The 17,645-nt window shown below is 48.5% G+C and overlaps 2 protein-coding genes across 8 annotated transcripts in view; one reads left to right on the top strand and one right to left on the bottom strand.

Moving 5' to 3' along the window:
• Positions 1 to 234: 234 nt before the first annotated feature.
• Positions 235 to 2,716, bottom strand: LOC108539838 (translocon-associated protein subunit delta-like). Its single transcript, XM_017888773.1, has 2 exons — positions 1,822 to 2,716; positions 235 to 1,651 (listed from the first exon to the last, which is right to left on the bottom strand). The coding sequence occupies exons 1-2, from the start codon at positions 1,993 to 1,995 to the stop codon at positions 1,340 to 1,342; spliced, it is 486 nt and encodes a 161-aa protein (XP_017744262.1). The 5' UTR covers positions 1,996 to 2,716; the 3' UTR covers positions 235 to 1,339.
• Positions 2,717 to 4,433: 1,717 nt separating this feature from the next.
• ADARB1 (adenosine deaminase RNA specific B1) overlaps positions 4,434 to 17,645 on the top strand; it is a 138,700-nt gene continuing 125,488 nt past the window's right edge. Inside the window, exon 1 of one of the 7 annotated variants that reach the window (XM_017888753.1) lies at positions 4,434 to 4,571. In XM_017888753.1, coding sequence (XP_017744242.1) covers positions 4,547 to 4,571 — 25 coding nt within the window. In that variant the 5' untranslated portion in view covers positions 4,434 to 4,546. The remainder of the gene's footprint in view (positions 4,572 to 17,645) is intronic. The other 6 variants (XM_017888752.1, XM_017888754.1, XM_017888761.1 and 3 more) reach the window with 6 other exon arrangements.

Here is a 17,645-nt window from a genome sequence, read left to right as displayed (position 1 = left end):
CTCCTCCAGTCTCATGTCTTTTTATTTTATTTTTAAAATATAGGGCAAAATTAATATGTCTGAAATCATGGTATCACCAAATATTGGTCACCTCTTATTAGCAGTTTTATGCTCCTCCTGATGTTTGAGAAACAAGGAAATCAATAATCCACTTTAGGCTACAATCTAAAAAGTACCTGTGAGTGTCCTTTCTCAAATAGATTGGACAGAATTAAATAAAACAAAGCAAGATTGTTTAAAGCTACATTTTTAGTTGTACACAAGGACTATAGTCAAATGGGCTTCAAAAGCACAAAGGCTGTGGTCAGTCATCAGCCCTAGGACACCAGGACCAAGACCAGGCCAATCTCAACACAGCAGGTTGGCAGCACGCTCTGTAATTGGGGAGACAGAAATCCACACGGATTGCCCTGTGTGGCTGGAAAGGGAAAGGGAGGCTGTCCTGGCCACCAAGGCCCAGGGAGGCCAGCACACCCGTGCGCAGGTCACGTGACCCACCCCTCTGGTCCCACCCTTCTAGCCACAGTCTGCCAGTCCCTGGGCATGACAGGAAGGGGGTTCACAGATCAGTGGTATTTACATGTGTAAGCTTTGAACACTCTCTTCAACTGAAAGCCCAGTGTGTGAAGAGGCTGGGCAGCTGGGCCACTGTGAGGCTGGCGCCTTCCCCTCCTTTTGGAAAGCCCAGTGTGTGAACAGGCTGGGCAGCTGGGCCACTCGGCACCTTCCCCTCCTTTCTGGCAGTTCCCAGAAGGCTTGAGATCACAGTTTGAAATCCACTTAATCTGTCGAGTCGGCCTGGGTCTGTATCCTAAGATCATGGAAATCCTTTTGTGCCACTGTGTCCTGTAGGCTTTGGCAGGGCCGGTGTAACTTTTAATTCTTCTCGTGGGGGCAGTCACAAGGTCATGCCATTTAACTGCACTGAAGGGAAAATGTGGTGAAATGGATTTTTTTGATGCTGTGTAGACCACATTTCATAGCGGTTGATGTCTCACATGCTTCTGCAAAGCCTAACTCCTGGGGCAGACAGAGGGAGCCCAGCGGGATTCCTACACTCAAGCCCTCCAGCATCAGGTTTATTTTCCAGGACACCAAAATGATCGTTTATTCCATAATTCCCACAAAGGAGACGGTAAACAACAGAGCAGAGGTGGGGCGGGCACGGAAGGCCGGGAAGTAGATGGTTGCCAGCAGTTCTGTGGAGACCCAGGGTCCCCCTCCAGAAACCTTGGTGTTCGACCTCCACAGTGAACAGGGCATGGATGGCTGAGATGTCCTCGAAATTTCTTTGGGCCTCCTCAGTCGACCACAGGATTCCTTCTCAAAGAGCCTGATCTCAACAGCCACCCAAATGGGCATCCTGGTGCTTCATGCTCCACAACAGCTGGGAATGCCGTGTCCTGGCCCCCGGCGACTGGAAACTGCTTTCGTCCCTGACATCAGCACCAAGAGGAGTGTTCGGAGTGCCATTCCTCCAAGTCAGGGAGAGTGTCACGACAGAAACTGTCTCTGTGGAAAGGATGGCATCTGAGGCCGTGGAATAGGAAGGGAGAATCAGAGGCTGCTGGCTGGTCCTGCAGAGCCGCCTGAGAGGCCCGTGGGAGCAGCAGAGGGTCCCGGCCTTGGCCGCCATCTGCTCTCCGCTGCTCTGGAGGGAGAAAAAGAACAAGCTGAAACTTGCATAAGCAGCCTCCATTCTGGGGAGTTCCCCTGTGTTCCCTATACCAATCCGCACCTCAGCGAAGGCCTGTGGAAGACTGTTGGAGTGCCCGTCTCCTACACAGTCCCTCACATCCACTCAGGCCCTGGCCATCTCACCTGCTTCTTCTGGGGAGATGGAGGGAAGCACCATGGGGATTTGCTTTCTCTTGCTGCCGATGGAGCCCAGCCACCATGGGAGGGAGGCCCGACCAGCCTGCGGTGGGTGGGTGACACGTGGCCCGGATCTGCCAGAGGGCCCCTGCCCATAAGTGGGTCCAGCAGACACCCCATGGAGCCGAGGCAAGCTGTCCCAGTTGAACTGGTTCAAGCTGCAGGCCCACAGCGTCATGAGCAGTGAAGAGAGGTTTTCACCCTCTGAGGTTTGGGGGGGCCTGTTACACAGAAATACACACAACGTCCTCATCCACGTATCTCTTTACTAAGAATGTGTCCTCAGAAGGCGTCCCAGGAGTCTTGATTTTTATTTAGTCGCCCATGGTTGCCCCTTTGGGTGCTTTGCCTTCAGATGGGGTGAAGGGCTCACTTGTTAGCTGGTGGGCCCCAAAGACAGGCTTGTTTTCCACCAGGCAGTGATGGAAGCCGGCAGCCTGTCGCAGACTGCAGGCCTCCCCCTGACCTGTCCTGGACTGCAGGCTGGCGGCTGACACCTGTGGAGTGCTTACTACATACCAGGCTCCCATATTTCATCTGTGTTCATCTTTTAAGTTTTGTTGTTTTTCAGAGCCAGGGTCTCAGTGTTGCCCAGGCCGGAGTGCAGTGGCCATTTACAGGTGCGGGCCTTGCACACCACAGCTCCAGCTCTGAGACACAAGTGACCCCTCCACTCCCCGACCCAGCCTCCAGAGTGGCTGAGATCACAGTTTGTGCCACCCCATCCCTGGCTTGTGATGGTCTCTTACTCCCCACTTTACAAGAGAGGAAACAGGCGAGGGCAGAGTGGGCCGCCTGAGGTCTGGAGGCCAGGGCTAGCACAACCTCAACTTGACCCTGGAGCCTGCTGCTTCCCCCACCCAGGTGCAGGACCCACCCGCTTGTCCACACCCGGCTCTGCCCATCGCCCCCGGCTGCTCCTCTGGGCTCAGGTCACCGCAGTCAGGAGTCTGCCCAACAAACTTTATCTTTGTGTAGAGAACTGCAGCCTGGAGCTGGTTATTCTGGTCTGTGAAAACGTTGCATCTCTACATATGCTTATCATCATCTGTGTAAACATTTCTTGGTATAACTGTGGCACAGTCAGTAAATATAGACAAATCGAGGAGTAAGTCTATTGCATATGCCGTAAAAAAAAAAAAAAAAAAAAGCTTTAAATGCTTTTACTATCAACCTAAAACAAACAAAAAAAATTAAACAAAACCACCATCACCTAAACATTGGTAATTGGGAGCAGCTGCTGGTGTCAGTACGGAGGGAGCCGTGTCCGGGGTCCTGGGCCGCGCACGACCCGGTTCTCCCCGAGTCTACAGTGAGGATGACGGGCGGGGAGAGGGAGCCAGCGGGACAGACGCGACCCCCGCCGGCCCCCAGCCCTGATCCAATGCGGGGCGGGCCCCGCGCGTCCCAGACAACTCCGGGAGCGGGGGAAGCAGGGGCGGCTCGGCGGGGGCCTGGCGGGGCGGCGCCCGCTGCAGGGAGGAGCGCGTGGGCCCGGGAGCCGGGAGCCTGGGCAACACCGCGAGACGCCACCTCCGCAAAACGCAAACGCCAATCGCCTGGCGCGGGGCGCCTGCGGTCCCAGCTAGCAGGGAGGCTGAGGCGGCAGGATCGCGTGAGCTCGGGAGGCCGAGGCTGCAGTGAGCCAAGATCGGGCCACCGCGCTCCAGCCTGGGCGACAGTGAGACCCCGTCCCCAAAACGCAGCAGCCGCGCACCCAGAGGAGGACACGAAGGCGGGCAGGGTCTCCTCAGCCGTGCTCGGGCGGGCGGCGCCGCGACGCCAGGCCAGTCCCGCTCCCCCGCCCCACGCTCCGGTGCCGCCTAGCTGCGGTCTCTCAGCTCCGGCCGCGCTCCAGCCTCACCGGCCAGCGCCCGTCCGCCGCAGGTGGTCGTGAGGGCAGACGCCACAGCCGCGACTGCCTACCACAGACAGGGACGCGCGAGCGCGCGCTACGTCCGGCGTCGCTGCGCCGCCCGGCCCGCGTCGGCGGTGCGCGGCTGGCCCTAGGCGGGCGGGCGGCGGGCGGGGGCGGGGAGGGGCGGAGCCGCCGGCGGCCGGGCTGAGGCCGCTGAGGCGGCCGTGGGCGGCGGCGGCATCGGCTCGGCCCAAGCTAGCCGCAGAGGTCGGCGCAGGACCGGGCGGCTCCGGACCGCGCGGAGGGCCACAGCGGGCTGTCTCTCTCGCGCGAATACGGCCCGCGCGCCGCTGCGCACAGCCGATCGACCTGCAGAACGGCGCCCCGGCCGCCGGGATGGACTCGGCCACAGAGAGGGCCTGGGGGCGCGGATAAGACCGATTGGGCAGGAGGAACCGCAGCGCGCGCGGCTGCGGCTGAGGTGAGGGCAGGCGCGCGCGTCCCAGAGCGGCCGCTCGGCGGCTCGGGTCGGGGCGAGGCCCCGGACCCTCTGTCGGGCGGCCGCTTCTATGTACAGCGCCCGAGCCGCGCGGGCTGGGCGGCGCCGACAGGCTCGAAGGAGCGCGGGGCCTGCGGGCGCGCCCGCCGTTCGGGGCGAGCGGAGGAGGGCGCCTGTGGGGAGGCGAGGCTGCCCCGGCACCGCCTCGCATCCACCCTCCCGGGGCGCCCGTCTGCTCCGGCGCTCGGCCCCCAGAGGAGGCTGCGCCCCGGGCGGCCCCGCGTCCCCTTCCGAGGGCGCCGAGTCCGCGTGGGATGCGCCGCGCCGCGGGGAGGGCAGGTGCGTCCGGACGAGGCTGCGCCCTGGGGACCGAGGCTGCGTTTTGGGGAGGGGACGGTGTGCCCCGGAGATCGGAGGCTGCGCTGGGGACGAGGCTGCGCCCGGGGACGGGAGGCTGCCCCGGGTACAAGGCTGCGCTGGGGGCGGGAGGCGATTTCCCTGGGGAGACGTTGCGCCCGGCATGGGACGCTGCGCGGGGGGGCGGCAGGCTGCCCCCGGGATGAGGCTGGGCCCGGGCCGTGGAGGCTGCCTTGTGAGGAGGGGACGCTGTGCCCCGGGAGTGGAGACTGCGTTGGGGACGAGGCTGCGCCCTGGACGGTCCTGCGTCTCCTCCCGAGGGCGCAGTGTCCGCGCGGGATGCTCTGAGCCGCGGGCGGCCCGGGGCGGGGAAGTTCCTGCGGGTGCCGGGCGTCTGCAGCGACCGGGAGCAATCTAGGGCAGTTGGGGGCCCGAGGTGACTTTTGACATGTTCACATGAGGAGAAGGAAAATTACTGCGTGGTGGATGGGTGCGAGGGAAGGTGTCATATTGGACTGTGGACGCTGAAACGTGTTGGAGTCCCAATTTACACGCTGGAGAACCTAACCTGAAGTGTGTTCCTGTCCAGATTTCTGTGTCGGAGATATGCACCATGGTGTTTAGTTCGCACTTAATATTTTTGGGCAGCAGGTTTGGGCTGTTACTTCTGATATAGGCGTTTTATTTCCTTCTTACACTAACCATTATTGCATTCCATTCTCGAAGTATAACGAAAAGTGGCGTGATATCAAACTTGTTTCTTTACGTTTAGTTCCGTGATTAAGATGATAGAACCGTAGTTTTTTTTATTGAGAATACAAATATGTATTTAATCCTCTTTGTTGCCTCTTAAATTTAGCCGTATGTTTTATTGCTTCGAAAGGTGACACCCAGAGCTGCATTTTCCAAAACACTAGGCTGTCTTAAGAGCAGTTGTTCCTAGAAGATAGAAAAACTAATTGTCTTTTGATGACCATCTTTTCCTTGGGATTGAGATGCTGTATCCTTTTTGCCTGCTGAGGGTTTCCCAGAGGGGAAAGGGAGAAGGAAGAAAGGATAAAAGATTGGCTGATACAGTTCGTTCTTGGATAAGAGAATTAACTGTCTCTCATTGCCCGGTTCCTCCAGAGGGCAGGGTCCACTATGCATGGACAGCCGCAACAGGGGCTTGATAAATATTTGATGAGACAGGCTGAGCTGGGTGCCTATATCTTGCCTGTGGTGGAGAGGATGAACTCACACAAGCTTTGAAAGGAGTGCATTGTCTGTGAGTGATGCCCTGTTAGATGTCTGAGGGTTCCTAAGACTGGGTATATCCCACTACATCTACGTCAAATTTGAAGCTATAGTTGAAAAGGAAAAAAGGAGGCCCTCCTGTAGGGGCAGGGGCTTAAAGAGAATCCATCCAGCTCTGAGAAATTGATGACACGTGTCTCTGGTGTGACGTGTTCATGCAGGGAGGCCAAGGGGGAAGGATTAGCTATGAAGTGATAACATCATCCACAAAAAACATCGTGGCTCAGAGGCTAATTTCACTTCTTTGTGAATTTATGTGTTGTAAAGTATTTGAATTCTTTTAGATTTTTGGAATAAGAATTTTTTTTAACTTCTATTTGTCCAGTGAATGCATAAAACAAACTTAATTCATTTGACAAATACTTGTCTGTGGCTTGTTATGTGCTAGGCCCTCCCTGTTTTTAGGCCCTAGGAGATGCAGTACTTAACAAGATAAGTAGAGATAAAAAATGCTTCTGGCATAAAGCAGTAGATTTGTATTGATAGGTTTAAAAAGATCAGCATGCACGCAATACCTACAGAAAGGTAAAACCTCATTCCACTCCATCCCTGGGCACTTGGTTCAAAGGCTGCACCCAGTTGTGTATTGTCCCAGCAGGAGTCAAAGTATGTACGCAGTTGTATATGTTTTAACATATGACAAACATTGCTACAGTGGATATTCTTACACGTGGGTACGAGCAAAGCCTACTAATTATTTATTATCAAAATTTATTAGCTGTACGTTTTACTTAAGAACTGGGTTTTATTCCTTTGAATGCTGTGATTAGCTCTGTGATCAAGTAATATAATTTAAATAGATAGGAGGTAGTTAACTTTGGAGAGTAATAGATGAAGTTAAACACGTTTACCAGCCTATAAAAAAGTTAAGCAAAGTTATCAAGCTTAGTTTGAAACCAAAAAGCTCAGAGAGGTCTAATTTTATTAGAAAACTCAATGGTTTTCTGTGTCAACTTTCTAAAATAGGAATTTCCAAATCTGTAGTTTGTTGTGCTGGAAATGGTAGTGTAAAAAAACCCATATTATATTGTATGTTCGTAATATGCGAGGTAGGAAAAGCAAATAGGAAAATTAAAAATTGTTTGGTGAAATCATTAAGATTTCTTCCTTATTCCTTGAGTGACTTGTCTTTCCAAGGTGACAACTTTTTATCTCGGGTGTGGACAGGGACAGCGCGGTAGCCCACAGAGATCTTCGTGGCAGGGTCTTACTGTACCTTCCATTTGCAGAGTTTTGCTTCATCCATAGCTTGACAGCTGTTGGGCTAGGACCATTAATATCAAATTATCACTTTTTTTTTTTTTGTGGTTTGATTAGTACTGCTTGCTGCACTTCTCCACCTGTATACCTATAAGATGTCCTAGGCATATGCAAAGAAAAGTGACTTTGGTTTTAGGTTTAACGTCTTTGTGATGGAACAGGAAGGGGAGTGAAAGTAACTCTGAGATACCTTGTATTTTTATTGGAAGTACAGTGAAATGGAAGCTGTACTTGCTTCTAGTTTGGTGATTTTGAACCTGGTTCTATTTCATTTGCTTATTGATCCAACAGGCATTCACCCATGCATCCTGGCCCAGGTACTATTCTAGGTATTGGAGATTCAGATGAGGAGAGTTCCTGCCCTCGAGCAGTTTATTTTCTTGGGAAGGAGGAGAGCAGTAAACAAGCATCTGGTGTCCTGACTGCTTGGAAGGGCAAATGAGGCAGGGTAGGTGAGAGAAGGTCAAATAGGTGATGAGGATGGAGCGAGCTGGGCTGAGGTCGCGGCAGCAGCAGCCTCTCAGGCACAGGGACCTCTTAGGTGAAAGCCTTGGTTCCGGAGCCTCCTTGTAGTATGCTGGTCACCTCAGGGAGGCCATTGCTGCCAGATAGCTGGGCGAGTGGCAGGAAATGAGACGTGAGTGGAGGAGAGCTGCCTCTTGGAGCACACAGGCTGTGGTAAGGAATTTAGATTTTAAGTGTGATGGGAAGCCTTAAGAGACCCTTTCTTCCTTCCTTGGGAATGACATGATCTGATTTATCTTTAAAAAGTACCACTCTGGCTGTTGGGCTTATGATATGCCAGGCTGTTTTAAGAGCTTTACATATATTAATTCACTTATTCTCATGATAGTCCAAAAAGTAGGCATTATTATCATTATTCCCATGTTATAGGGGAGAATACCTAGGCACAGAGTGGTTAAGTGATTTACCCAAGGTCACACAGGAAGTGGCAATGGCAGGATGTACCCTTCTTACCTCCTTACTGCAGCTTGCTTTTTTCACCTCCACTACCGCAGACTGGAGGAGAATATCAGCAAGGAGATCATTTAGACTTTTGTGAAAGCTGGGTGACTGTACCGGCACCTCAGACCAGGGCGGAAGTGGTGAGATCAGATTCAGCTTACTGAATTTCAGCATTTGTAAGATGCCATAATTTTTAAGTTGCATTATCATTTTTTATGCTGCTAACAAAGGGAAAATGTAGCCAGCTAGATTGTGACACAATGCTTTCTTGTTACCCAGCATTCATTTATACTCATCGAAAGAGCTTAGACTAAGCATTGACTTTTAAAATCATATCATTCATGCACTTTCACAAAAAAGGAAAATACAAGTGAAATAAAGTAATTCTGAAATTTCTTCACATCTAGAATCTGATTCTTCCAACTCAGCTTTTGACTTGGCGTTGGTGCCAGGTATGAGATAGGGAAGTCTGGGAAGAGCCAGTGTTAGGATTTGAACATGTGGAGCTTGTGACTCTGGAAGGCAGCCCAACTCAGCAGCTCTACTCAAGGGCCAGATCTGGAGGACGAGGGTTGGGTCATTGTGCAGCTATTTCCTAGATGATCTTGAGCAAGCAGTCTAATCTTTCTGTGCTTCAGTTTTCTCATCTATAAATTAGGAAGAATAAAAGCAACTTGTCAGAGTTGTTGAGTTGCTAATGTAAAGTGCCTAAAATAGTACCTGACTGACAGTATTTAACGGGGCTTACTTTGCTTATTATTTTTATGATTAGTCATCTGAGTAGAGAAAGGTGAATATGGATGGAAATTCAAGGTCAGGTTCAAGAAGAGGTTGGGGCCAAGTATGTAAATTTGGGAGTCATTTGCATATTGCTGATCTTTGAGGCATACAGTATGGACACGGAAGAGCAGGAGATGAGGAATGACCTGGGAGCTTTTGGCAAGTCGTTCACATTGGGAGGGAGGGTCTAGCAATGCCATTGAAAAGGGCTCTGTTTGAAGAAAGAAGAATCTAGTGAGAGTCTAGTGGCCTGGAAACCAAGACACCAAGGGGTTCTTCTTCTTCGTTGGCTGGAGAGTTTCCTGCTGGCTTTGATAAGAGGTGGTTGTCAGTGACCTGGATAGGTTTGGAGTGGTGGGGAGAGGAAACAGAGAGAGTAGAAGTGGGAACATCAGTGTAGACGACTATCTAGAGGAGTTCTGTTAAAAGGGAAGAGTCATGGGATGGTGGCTGGAGGGGACATGGGCACAGGAAGTTTTTATTGTATTTTTAAATGAGAGGAATGATAGCATGTTTATGAGCTAATAGGAATGATCCAGTAGAGGGAAACATTTATAATATGCCAGGAAAGAGGATAATATTGGAGCCAAGTCCTTGAGAAGGTGAGAGGGAGGCAGGAAGAGCAGGGATGCTCAGCTCCAGAAGGGAGGCAGGACTTTAGGAGGGAGGTAGGACTTCTGCATGTGGGAGCCTGGACTAAGAAATATTCCTCAAGACATGCTGCCCTTTTGAAAGGAGGATAGAGAATAAATCATGGTGTTGTCCTCAGTCCTGAGAAGTTGGGAATCTCACTCTAGGACTCAGGATCCAGATTCTTACCAGCTTGTGCTGAACATGCCGTGGGGCGTACTTACAGAAAGATACATGTGGAAATGGAGTTTTTTATTTATTTAAAAAATTCACTTTTCTCTAAAAGTATTGTTACCTGGAGGTTGTCACCTTTATTCCCCAAATTCAGTACTCAGAGGACTAGAAGACTTGGTGCCTGATTTGTTCTTGATTTGCCTAGCTGGGAATTTCAGTTTTGCATTTAAGATGACTCCCTCACCAATCCTACCCCCAGAGGAAAGCAGGTATTGTTGCTTTGGGCCTGTTGCATGTATATGTTTATGTTCCACTGGGTCAGCAGCATTCAGTGAAATAAAGTTGCCTGTTAACTTGGTAAAATACCTTAACTACATGAGTTTTGATTTGTTTTTGTGATTATTTGATTTTTTCAGGTTTGGAGTTTCAGAACACCCATCTTCTTAATAGTTCAGCCAATGCGATGAAAGGCAGAGAAGCCTTTCCCAGCTTCCTTGCATTCTCTCCGTCATCTGTGCAGTGGAGAGTAGTTCCCATTGCTGTGGAAACATTTTCCCTTCGCTCTCTTCTCTCAGGGGCAGGCTTTCCTGAGTGCCTGCTCTGTGTGAGTCATCGTGGGAGGATGCAGTGGAGAAGGACAGAGAGGAGGTCTGTGCCTCTTTGAGCTGACGTTCTGGTGGGGAAACTAAACAGATCACAGAGGCAGACACCGTGTCTCACAACTACACACAGACCTGGCTTATCATGGTTCCAGTAATAATTTTTGACTTGACCGTGGTACCCATACAGTCATTCTGTTTTTCACTTTCAGCATAGCATTCAATAAATTGCCTGTGATATTAAGTACCTTATTATAAAATAGGCTTTGTATTAGATGATTTTGTCCAACTGTAGGCTAATGTGAGTGTTCTGAGCACCTTTTAGGTAGGCTAGGCTAAGCTTTGATGTTTGGTAGGGTAGGTGTATTGAATGCTTTTTCAGGTTAGGATGTTTTCAACTTGTAATGAGTTCATGGGATTGGAACTCCACCATCAGTCAAGGAGCCCCTGTGCTATCTTTATCATCATGACCGAGGAGATGTGGCTGAGATAGATGGCATCAGAGGGTGGCTCCTGGTGGAGGCATGATGTTCTGGGAAGGCCTCTCTGAGTGCGATGTGGTATGCTGAGGCCCAGAAGGTGAGAATGAGCTCATGTCAGGAGTGGGGACGGCAGCCTTCTGGGTAGAAGGATAGCCTGCCAGAAGGCTTGCTTATTAGAGTGGCCAGGATAGGACCAGAACCATTGTCCAGTCAGAGGCTGGGAGGTGAGGCTGGAGAGACACATGGGCTAGGTGCTGCAGACTCAGAGTGCTTTCAGCCAGGGGGTGAAGAAGTGCAAGAGAAAGAATGGAGGCCTGGGTTGGCGCTTTTGCCATGATTTCATGGGGCAGAGGTGGCAGAGCTGGAGAAAAGAGAGCAGTTGTGAATTCTTGGTTGTGGGCAATAGATCGGGTCTTAGAGACAAGGGAAGTGGAGGGACCAAGAAGTGCTCTTAGAACTCTTTGGATGGTAATGATGTGATGCTGCCGCGTTCCAGAGGATCTCAGGTGAGGAGTCTTCAACTATAGACCTCATTTTGTATTGGGTTCTGTTTGATTCTGCAAAGCAGTTGTCGCCTCATATGTGACTTGCAGAATATTTGTTTGTGTAGATATTCCTCAACTTACGATGAGGTTCATAACTTGAATATATTGTAAGTTGAAAATACATTTAATACACCTGATGTTCAAAATTCAGTGTACACTTTCTAGTAAATGTGTATCACTTTCACACCATCATAAAGTAAAAAAAAATGTAAGTCAGACTGTTGTAAGCCAGGGTCTGTCTGTACCTTCCCACGGCCTACAAAATTTGTAATACATTGTTTGTAAAACACAGACACATGCATTTAAACTTTTATTAGGTAGAACTGGCTCTTCTTCAGGGTCCTTGTAATTAAGTTATTCCTCACGACAGTCTTGTAGGAGGTCTCATTACCCCTATTTATCAGATCAGGAAACTGATGCTAAGAGGCTCAGTGACGTCTAGGAAAGCTGGATAATATTTAACATTTATTAAGCTCTTACTATGTGTCAGACATGGTAAAGTGGGTTTAATCTAGTTTAATCCTCATGATGATCTTAGGATGTTGCTATTAAGGGTCACTGTCATCATCCCTTTTTACTGATAACACTGGCCTGGCTTACCTTAGTAGCCTCCTAACAGATCTCTTCTTCCACTCCTGGTCTCCTTCAGTCTGTTCTTGACCAGCAGTCAGATCTGAGTCTGTACAAGGAAGACATCATGTCATTCTCCTGCTCAGAGTCCCCCTGCAGCCTTCTTTCCTGCTGTCCCTTCCTGCCACTCAGAGCCATGGCTCCAGCTGTCTTGGGGCCTATAACTAGCCCTCACTTCAGTGTTCATGCACCGTTGTGTGCTGTGTGCCCTGCTCACCATTCTGTTTATTTCTGCCATCTGTACCCACCACTCCCTTCCTCCCTACACAGCCTGCCTGGCCAGAATGGAAGCCTCAGGAAGGCAGGGCTATTGCTCTGAATCTATCCTGAGGGCTCAGAGCAATGCCTGGCAGACAGACACTTGTAAGCCTTTGCTGAAGGAGAGAATAACTTTAACTTACTTTTTCTGTAGGTAGTAAGTAGTAGAACCAGCATTAAGTTTATCTGCTTCTGAAAACATATGCTTTTGCTGCCTTCCTACACTGCCCCCCATCTTATTGTACTTGGTGAATCAGTCATATATTTATGCCCCATATGTCTGTGTTATCTCCAGATTTCCACGCTTTTTATTAGAATATAAACATTTCCAAAACATTCAAAATTATTATAAAACCATAAAATATGACATAGTAAATTATCTGTTGAAAACAGGGAGGCCACATCCTGAAAAAGTAGCTCTCTCCTGCCAGCATCATTTTAACCCCTTTTGGACAAGATACAGTTGAAATGCATTCTCTGAAGTAATAGTTATAACTACATCTTGACAGAAACAAGAATATTTCGAATAATTCTGGGAGGATTCAGGAAAAAGCAACCAAATAAAATGAAAAAATACGTTTGATTCAACTGTGGAGGCTTAAAGGAATTACATATCTTTTTTGTATTTTTGTGACAGCGTCTTGCTTTGTTGCTCAGGCTAGAGTACAGTGGTACAATCATAGCTTACTGTAGCCACAACCTCCCGGGTTCAAGCGATCCTCCTGCCTCAGTCTCAGCCTCCCAGGTAGCTGGGTCTACAGGTGGATGCCACCACACCCAGCTAATTTTTGTATTTTTTGTAGAGACAGGGTTTTACCGTGTTGCTTAGGCTGGTCTCGAGCCCCTGGACTCAAGGGATCCAATTGCCTTGGCCTCCCAAATTGCTGGGATTATAGGCGGAGCCATTGTACCTGGCCAAGAAAGCATCTCTTATAAGCTGTTTTTGGTCAAGGAGCAAATAGGAAAGCGTCCCAGAATTTGGGAGACCAGGAATATAATCCCAGCCCTGCTTCTGAACAGGATGGTGCATTCTCTTCATGGCTGTGCTGCAGGCTCCTTGGATGTGGAATGAGGGCAGTTGAATTGCTTGTTGCCGAGGTTCTCTCCATTTCTAAAAGACTATTGTAAGTCAGAGTCAAATAATCATTCATTCAGTTATCTGACCAATATTCATCGTAGAACCTATGTGTAGTCCTGTCTAATGTAGGTGGTGCTACGCCACTTCCTGCCATGGCTGCCGAGGCTCACGCGAGGCTGGCACTTGGCACAGAGTCATGTCCCTTCTCTTGACTCAGTAACTCTGTGGAGAAAGGTGAGGTATAGGAAGGGAGGGCATAGGCCTTAGGGGTTAAGCAGGCTTAGGAGGTAGGATCTAGAGGGTTGGAATGATGGATTCAGAGTCCAATAGAAAACATGAAACTCAAGGGGATTAGAATTGATCCCTGTCTCTGTTTCCTCAGTCTTGGGGGGACTAGACTGTGTTAGTTGTCTTGAATTAAATAGAGCAAGGATTTTTTTCACTTCTGTAAGTCCAGAGCTTATCATAAGCAACCAGAGGTAATTCAATAGTAGTTAATATTTCATTAACCCTCACTTCTAAAATTATAAAGCTAGAAGTGGAGGTCTTTAACATATATATCGGTCAGGCTGGAGAGTAAGTTGGAAAGCTGCATTTTATTCCTGTGTGTTTACGTATGGCGGTGCACATAAACCCAGTTTTGTTTCTTTTTCTTTGATTAGTAACAATTGGGCACAACGTGTCCAACCCACCCGGTGTCAAGTCACTTAGAGTGAGTTGATTTCCTTGAAAAACGGAATCTTTTCAAGGATGTCAGGTGGCTTCTCATGGTCTTCCTGAGGCTCTGGAGTCAGACACAATATCTGGTTACCCTGGGACCATGTGCAGTGAGCCTGGGCTGCCGGATGCTGCTGGTGGGCCCTCTGCCCGCTGCTGCATCCCCAAGCCCTCTCTTGTCTCATTGTTTTCCCTTTTCAGGAATAGATGCCACTAGGGACCTGCTCCCTCAAATTTCTGTCATTTGAGGTGAAGTTTTGTGTGGGTTCATCTGACTGGCTGAGTGCACCCTGGCTGTGAGAACAGGAAATAGAATTCTGGCTTTTGTCTTAGGGATGTCCCCAGGTAGAGAGAGGGGATTCAAAAGATGCTGGGGAGCTACAGACGTGACCTCTGACCTCTACATGAAGAATGGTGGGAAACAGTGTTAATCTACACATTTCACTTGGTTTAGACCTAAGCGTAAATAGCATGAAGTCAATCTAAACAGAGGTTAGAGTTTCCAGAGACTTCAGCACCCCGGCTGCAGTTAAACAGCAATTATTTGACTCTTTACGTCCCCTCTATTCTAGATATGAATGAAAATAGTCACATCAAATGCATATTTATTAGTCTTGGTCATTTTGAATTTGAGTCCTTTCATACTATGTATTTATGTACCCAGGAGCAGAGCAGGTTAAAAGTGACATCTTCTGACTTCTACTCTGGAATTTTTTCCCTCCGCACTTTTTGGTGTCACGTAGTAGATGTTTTCACCCACATGCAGGTGAATGAGTGACATATTTATCTCGTTCACAGTGAAGCTTTCTATTCTTTAATTTTATCCCTCTAATGAAACTGTGAGGAATTGATTGTATTTACACAGAAAGGGCTGGTGTCACATGAACCTACAGGAAGTCATTGAGCACATGCCTGTCCCGCAGGACTGACATATAGCATCCTGTGCAGCTCACCTTGAATTCTCCATGCACGAATTAGCCATAGGCATGTGTTATGTGTGGCACAGGCAAGAAGTGCCTGATAGATTTTAGTTCTGTTTATCGCTGGAAGCACTTGCTGTAGGAAGAGTAAGGTTTTTTCCCTTTATTTGACAATGATTTTGAGCTATGCTGTAGACTGGAAAAGGCAGGCTTTGATTCGCCGGACACTGCTTGCTATGTGTGAAGCTGGGATAGGGCGATGCTGTTGGACAGAAGACCTACCTGCCCTGTGTGCCTTTTCACACTGCATCGAGAATTTATCTAGATAATTTCCTGGGCTTATTGATTGTTGAAGGAAACAATGCAAATTGCAAGTTGTGATCAAATAATGCTTTGAGTGTTCACCTTTTTAGAATGCTCTGGGAAAATATGGGCGGAAAATAAACCGTAGGAAAGGCATTCTAAGGCGGTTTTGTTTTGTTTTAAACAGCTACCATGAAATGCACCCTCTGTAAGAGGACAATTCAGTGATTTTCTGAATGTCTGAGTTGTGCGGACATCGCCACTGTCTAGTTCTTGAACACTCCCATTACCCCAAATGTTCCCTGGGCTTGTCTACAGTTGATTCGCGCTCCCAGCCCAGCCACAGGCAACCACTCAGGCAGCCCGCCTGCTCTTTCCACGTGTGCCTTGCAGACGTTTCACAGGAAGCAACTCATGTCCTGTGTAGTTGTTTGCATCAGGCTTTCACTTAACATGTTTTTCAGGTACATCTGTGTTGTAGCACGTGTCAGTCGTTTGTTCCTTTTACTAGTATTGGCATAACATGTTCGTTTATTCCGCTCCAGTGATGGACTTTGGGTTGTTTCCGTGTTTTGGCCATTATGAACCATGTGACTTTGAACATTAGCAAGCACGTCTGCGTGTGGATGTGTATTTTCATTTCTCATAGGTAGATTCCTAGGCGTTCATAGGAGCTTCGAAATGGAGTTTAAGACAGAAGTCTTTGTTTGATATTGATAATGCTAGCAAGGGCCATTTATTTGGTTTCAGATGGCTCGCTCTTCAAGTCTGTCTCTGTGATGTGCACTGTGCTTCTTGAATTGTATGAACCTATTTCTTCTAGGATGAAATATGGTTATAATGTCGAGCAGAGGCTATTAGCATTTCTTAAGATGACCACCCTTTGTTGGTGCACACTATTAGGTTCTCAACGGATGAGTTCTTCCCTGGTGTTTGATGTTTTCCCCCAACTTACCAGAAGAGGAAGTCAATGAAGTACTGTTGGGCGTATTAAAACCACATTCAACCTACAACACCACATAAACACTTACCCTTTGACCCAGCAATTCTACTTCTAGGAATCCTTCCAGAAGATAGACCTCCAACAATATGAAAATACATTTGGAATACCCTAAATATCCATATGCAGGAGAAGGTTGAGTAAACTCTGGTATAGCCACACAACCACATCCACTGTTGAGGATGACCTCTGTGAATTGGTTTGAGGTGGTTTTCAGGGCACGCGGATGTGAACGAGGCAAATGCCAAAGAACATCTAAATGCTGTCCTTGACGTGAGAAGAAGGGGATGCAGGAAAACACATGCTCCCTGCACACTTGTGCAGAGGAGATACGGGAGGGCAGAGCCGGAAACAAAAGAGATGGTGGCTGGAGAGGGCGAGGGGACGGTGGAGGAGTGGGTGCCGGGTCGTAGGTGGGGTGCAGGGGGCGAGGGGGTGGGAAAGTGGAGTGGGTGCTGGGTCGTAGGTGGGGGGCAGTGCTGCTCTCAGTACACCTTTCAGTGTGGCCCAGCTCTTGAAACTGCAGCAGTACTTCATACACTCCAAAGTAAAATAGATGGTTAGTATCAGCAAGGATGTGGGGGACCCAAAATGAAATATAAGCTGAAAACACACATCTCACTGTAGTATAAAGCAGCAGAGCCACAGCGAAGGGGGTGGAAAGGCAAGTGTTAACCTTATTTGGGAAAATGATATGTTGACTGGATTCTGTGAGGCTGAAGAGAACTGTACAAAATAGAAGTAAATTTTTTTCTCAGTGTTAATGTTGAGCAGTGTGAAACGACTTCATGTGTATGTGGGGATTGAACAAGTAAGCAGACTCATAGTAGATAATGAAAGCCAGGTTTCTCACTATCCCAGGAAGAAGTTACAAATAAGGAAAGGAAGATGGCAGAGGGAGCCCATGCTGTTGGATTGGATTCAGGTGTCAGTGTGACCCTGTGGTCTTTAATATGTGCACGTACCACACAGAACTAAATATAGGTGTACACGTTACATGCATGGGTTGGTGATATATCTACACATGCATCTCCTAGCTTTTTCCGTTGGGAAGACCTAGAAGCGATGACCTCTGGCCACAGGTAGCACACCTAAGTATCGGTTGCTGATAAAAATAAGCAGGGCTCCTTGCAGAAGATGAGTCTGGAACCTCTGATGATACTGGAAATAAGGAAGTGCCCAAAAAGGATGTGGTGTGTCAGAGGCACATAAGCAACGTGGAGGAGCCCCATGGCCAAAGTGGGGTCAGTTTGAGCAAGGAAATGTGTAATGATGGTATAGGTGTATAATCTATAGAACAAAGTCAGTATCACTACCTATTGATAGAAGACATTGAAAAAATAAGGGAGAAGGGACATCTCTTCCTGACAGAAACATTCCAATTAATTGGTGTAGGAGCAGTGAGAAAGTAGAAAATC

This window comes from Rhinopithecus bieti, unplaced genomic scaffold, assembly GCF_001698545.2.
Source record: "Rhinopithecus bieti isolate Rb0 unplaced genomic scaffold, ASM169854v2 scaffold_18153, whole genome shotgun sequence".
Classification (NCBI taxonomy): Eukaryota; Metazoa; Chordata; class Mammalia; order Primates; family Cercopithecidae; genus Rhinopithecus; species Rhinopithecus bieti.
This window is presented reverse-complemented; position numbering and strand designations above follow the sequence as displayed.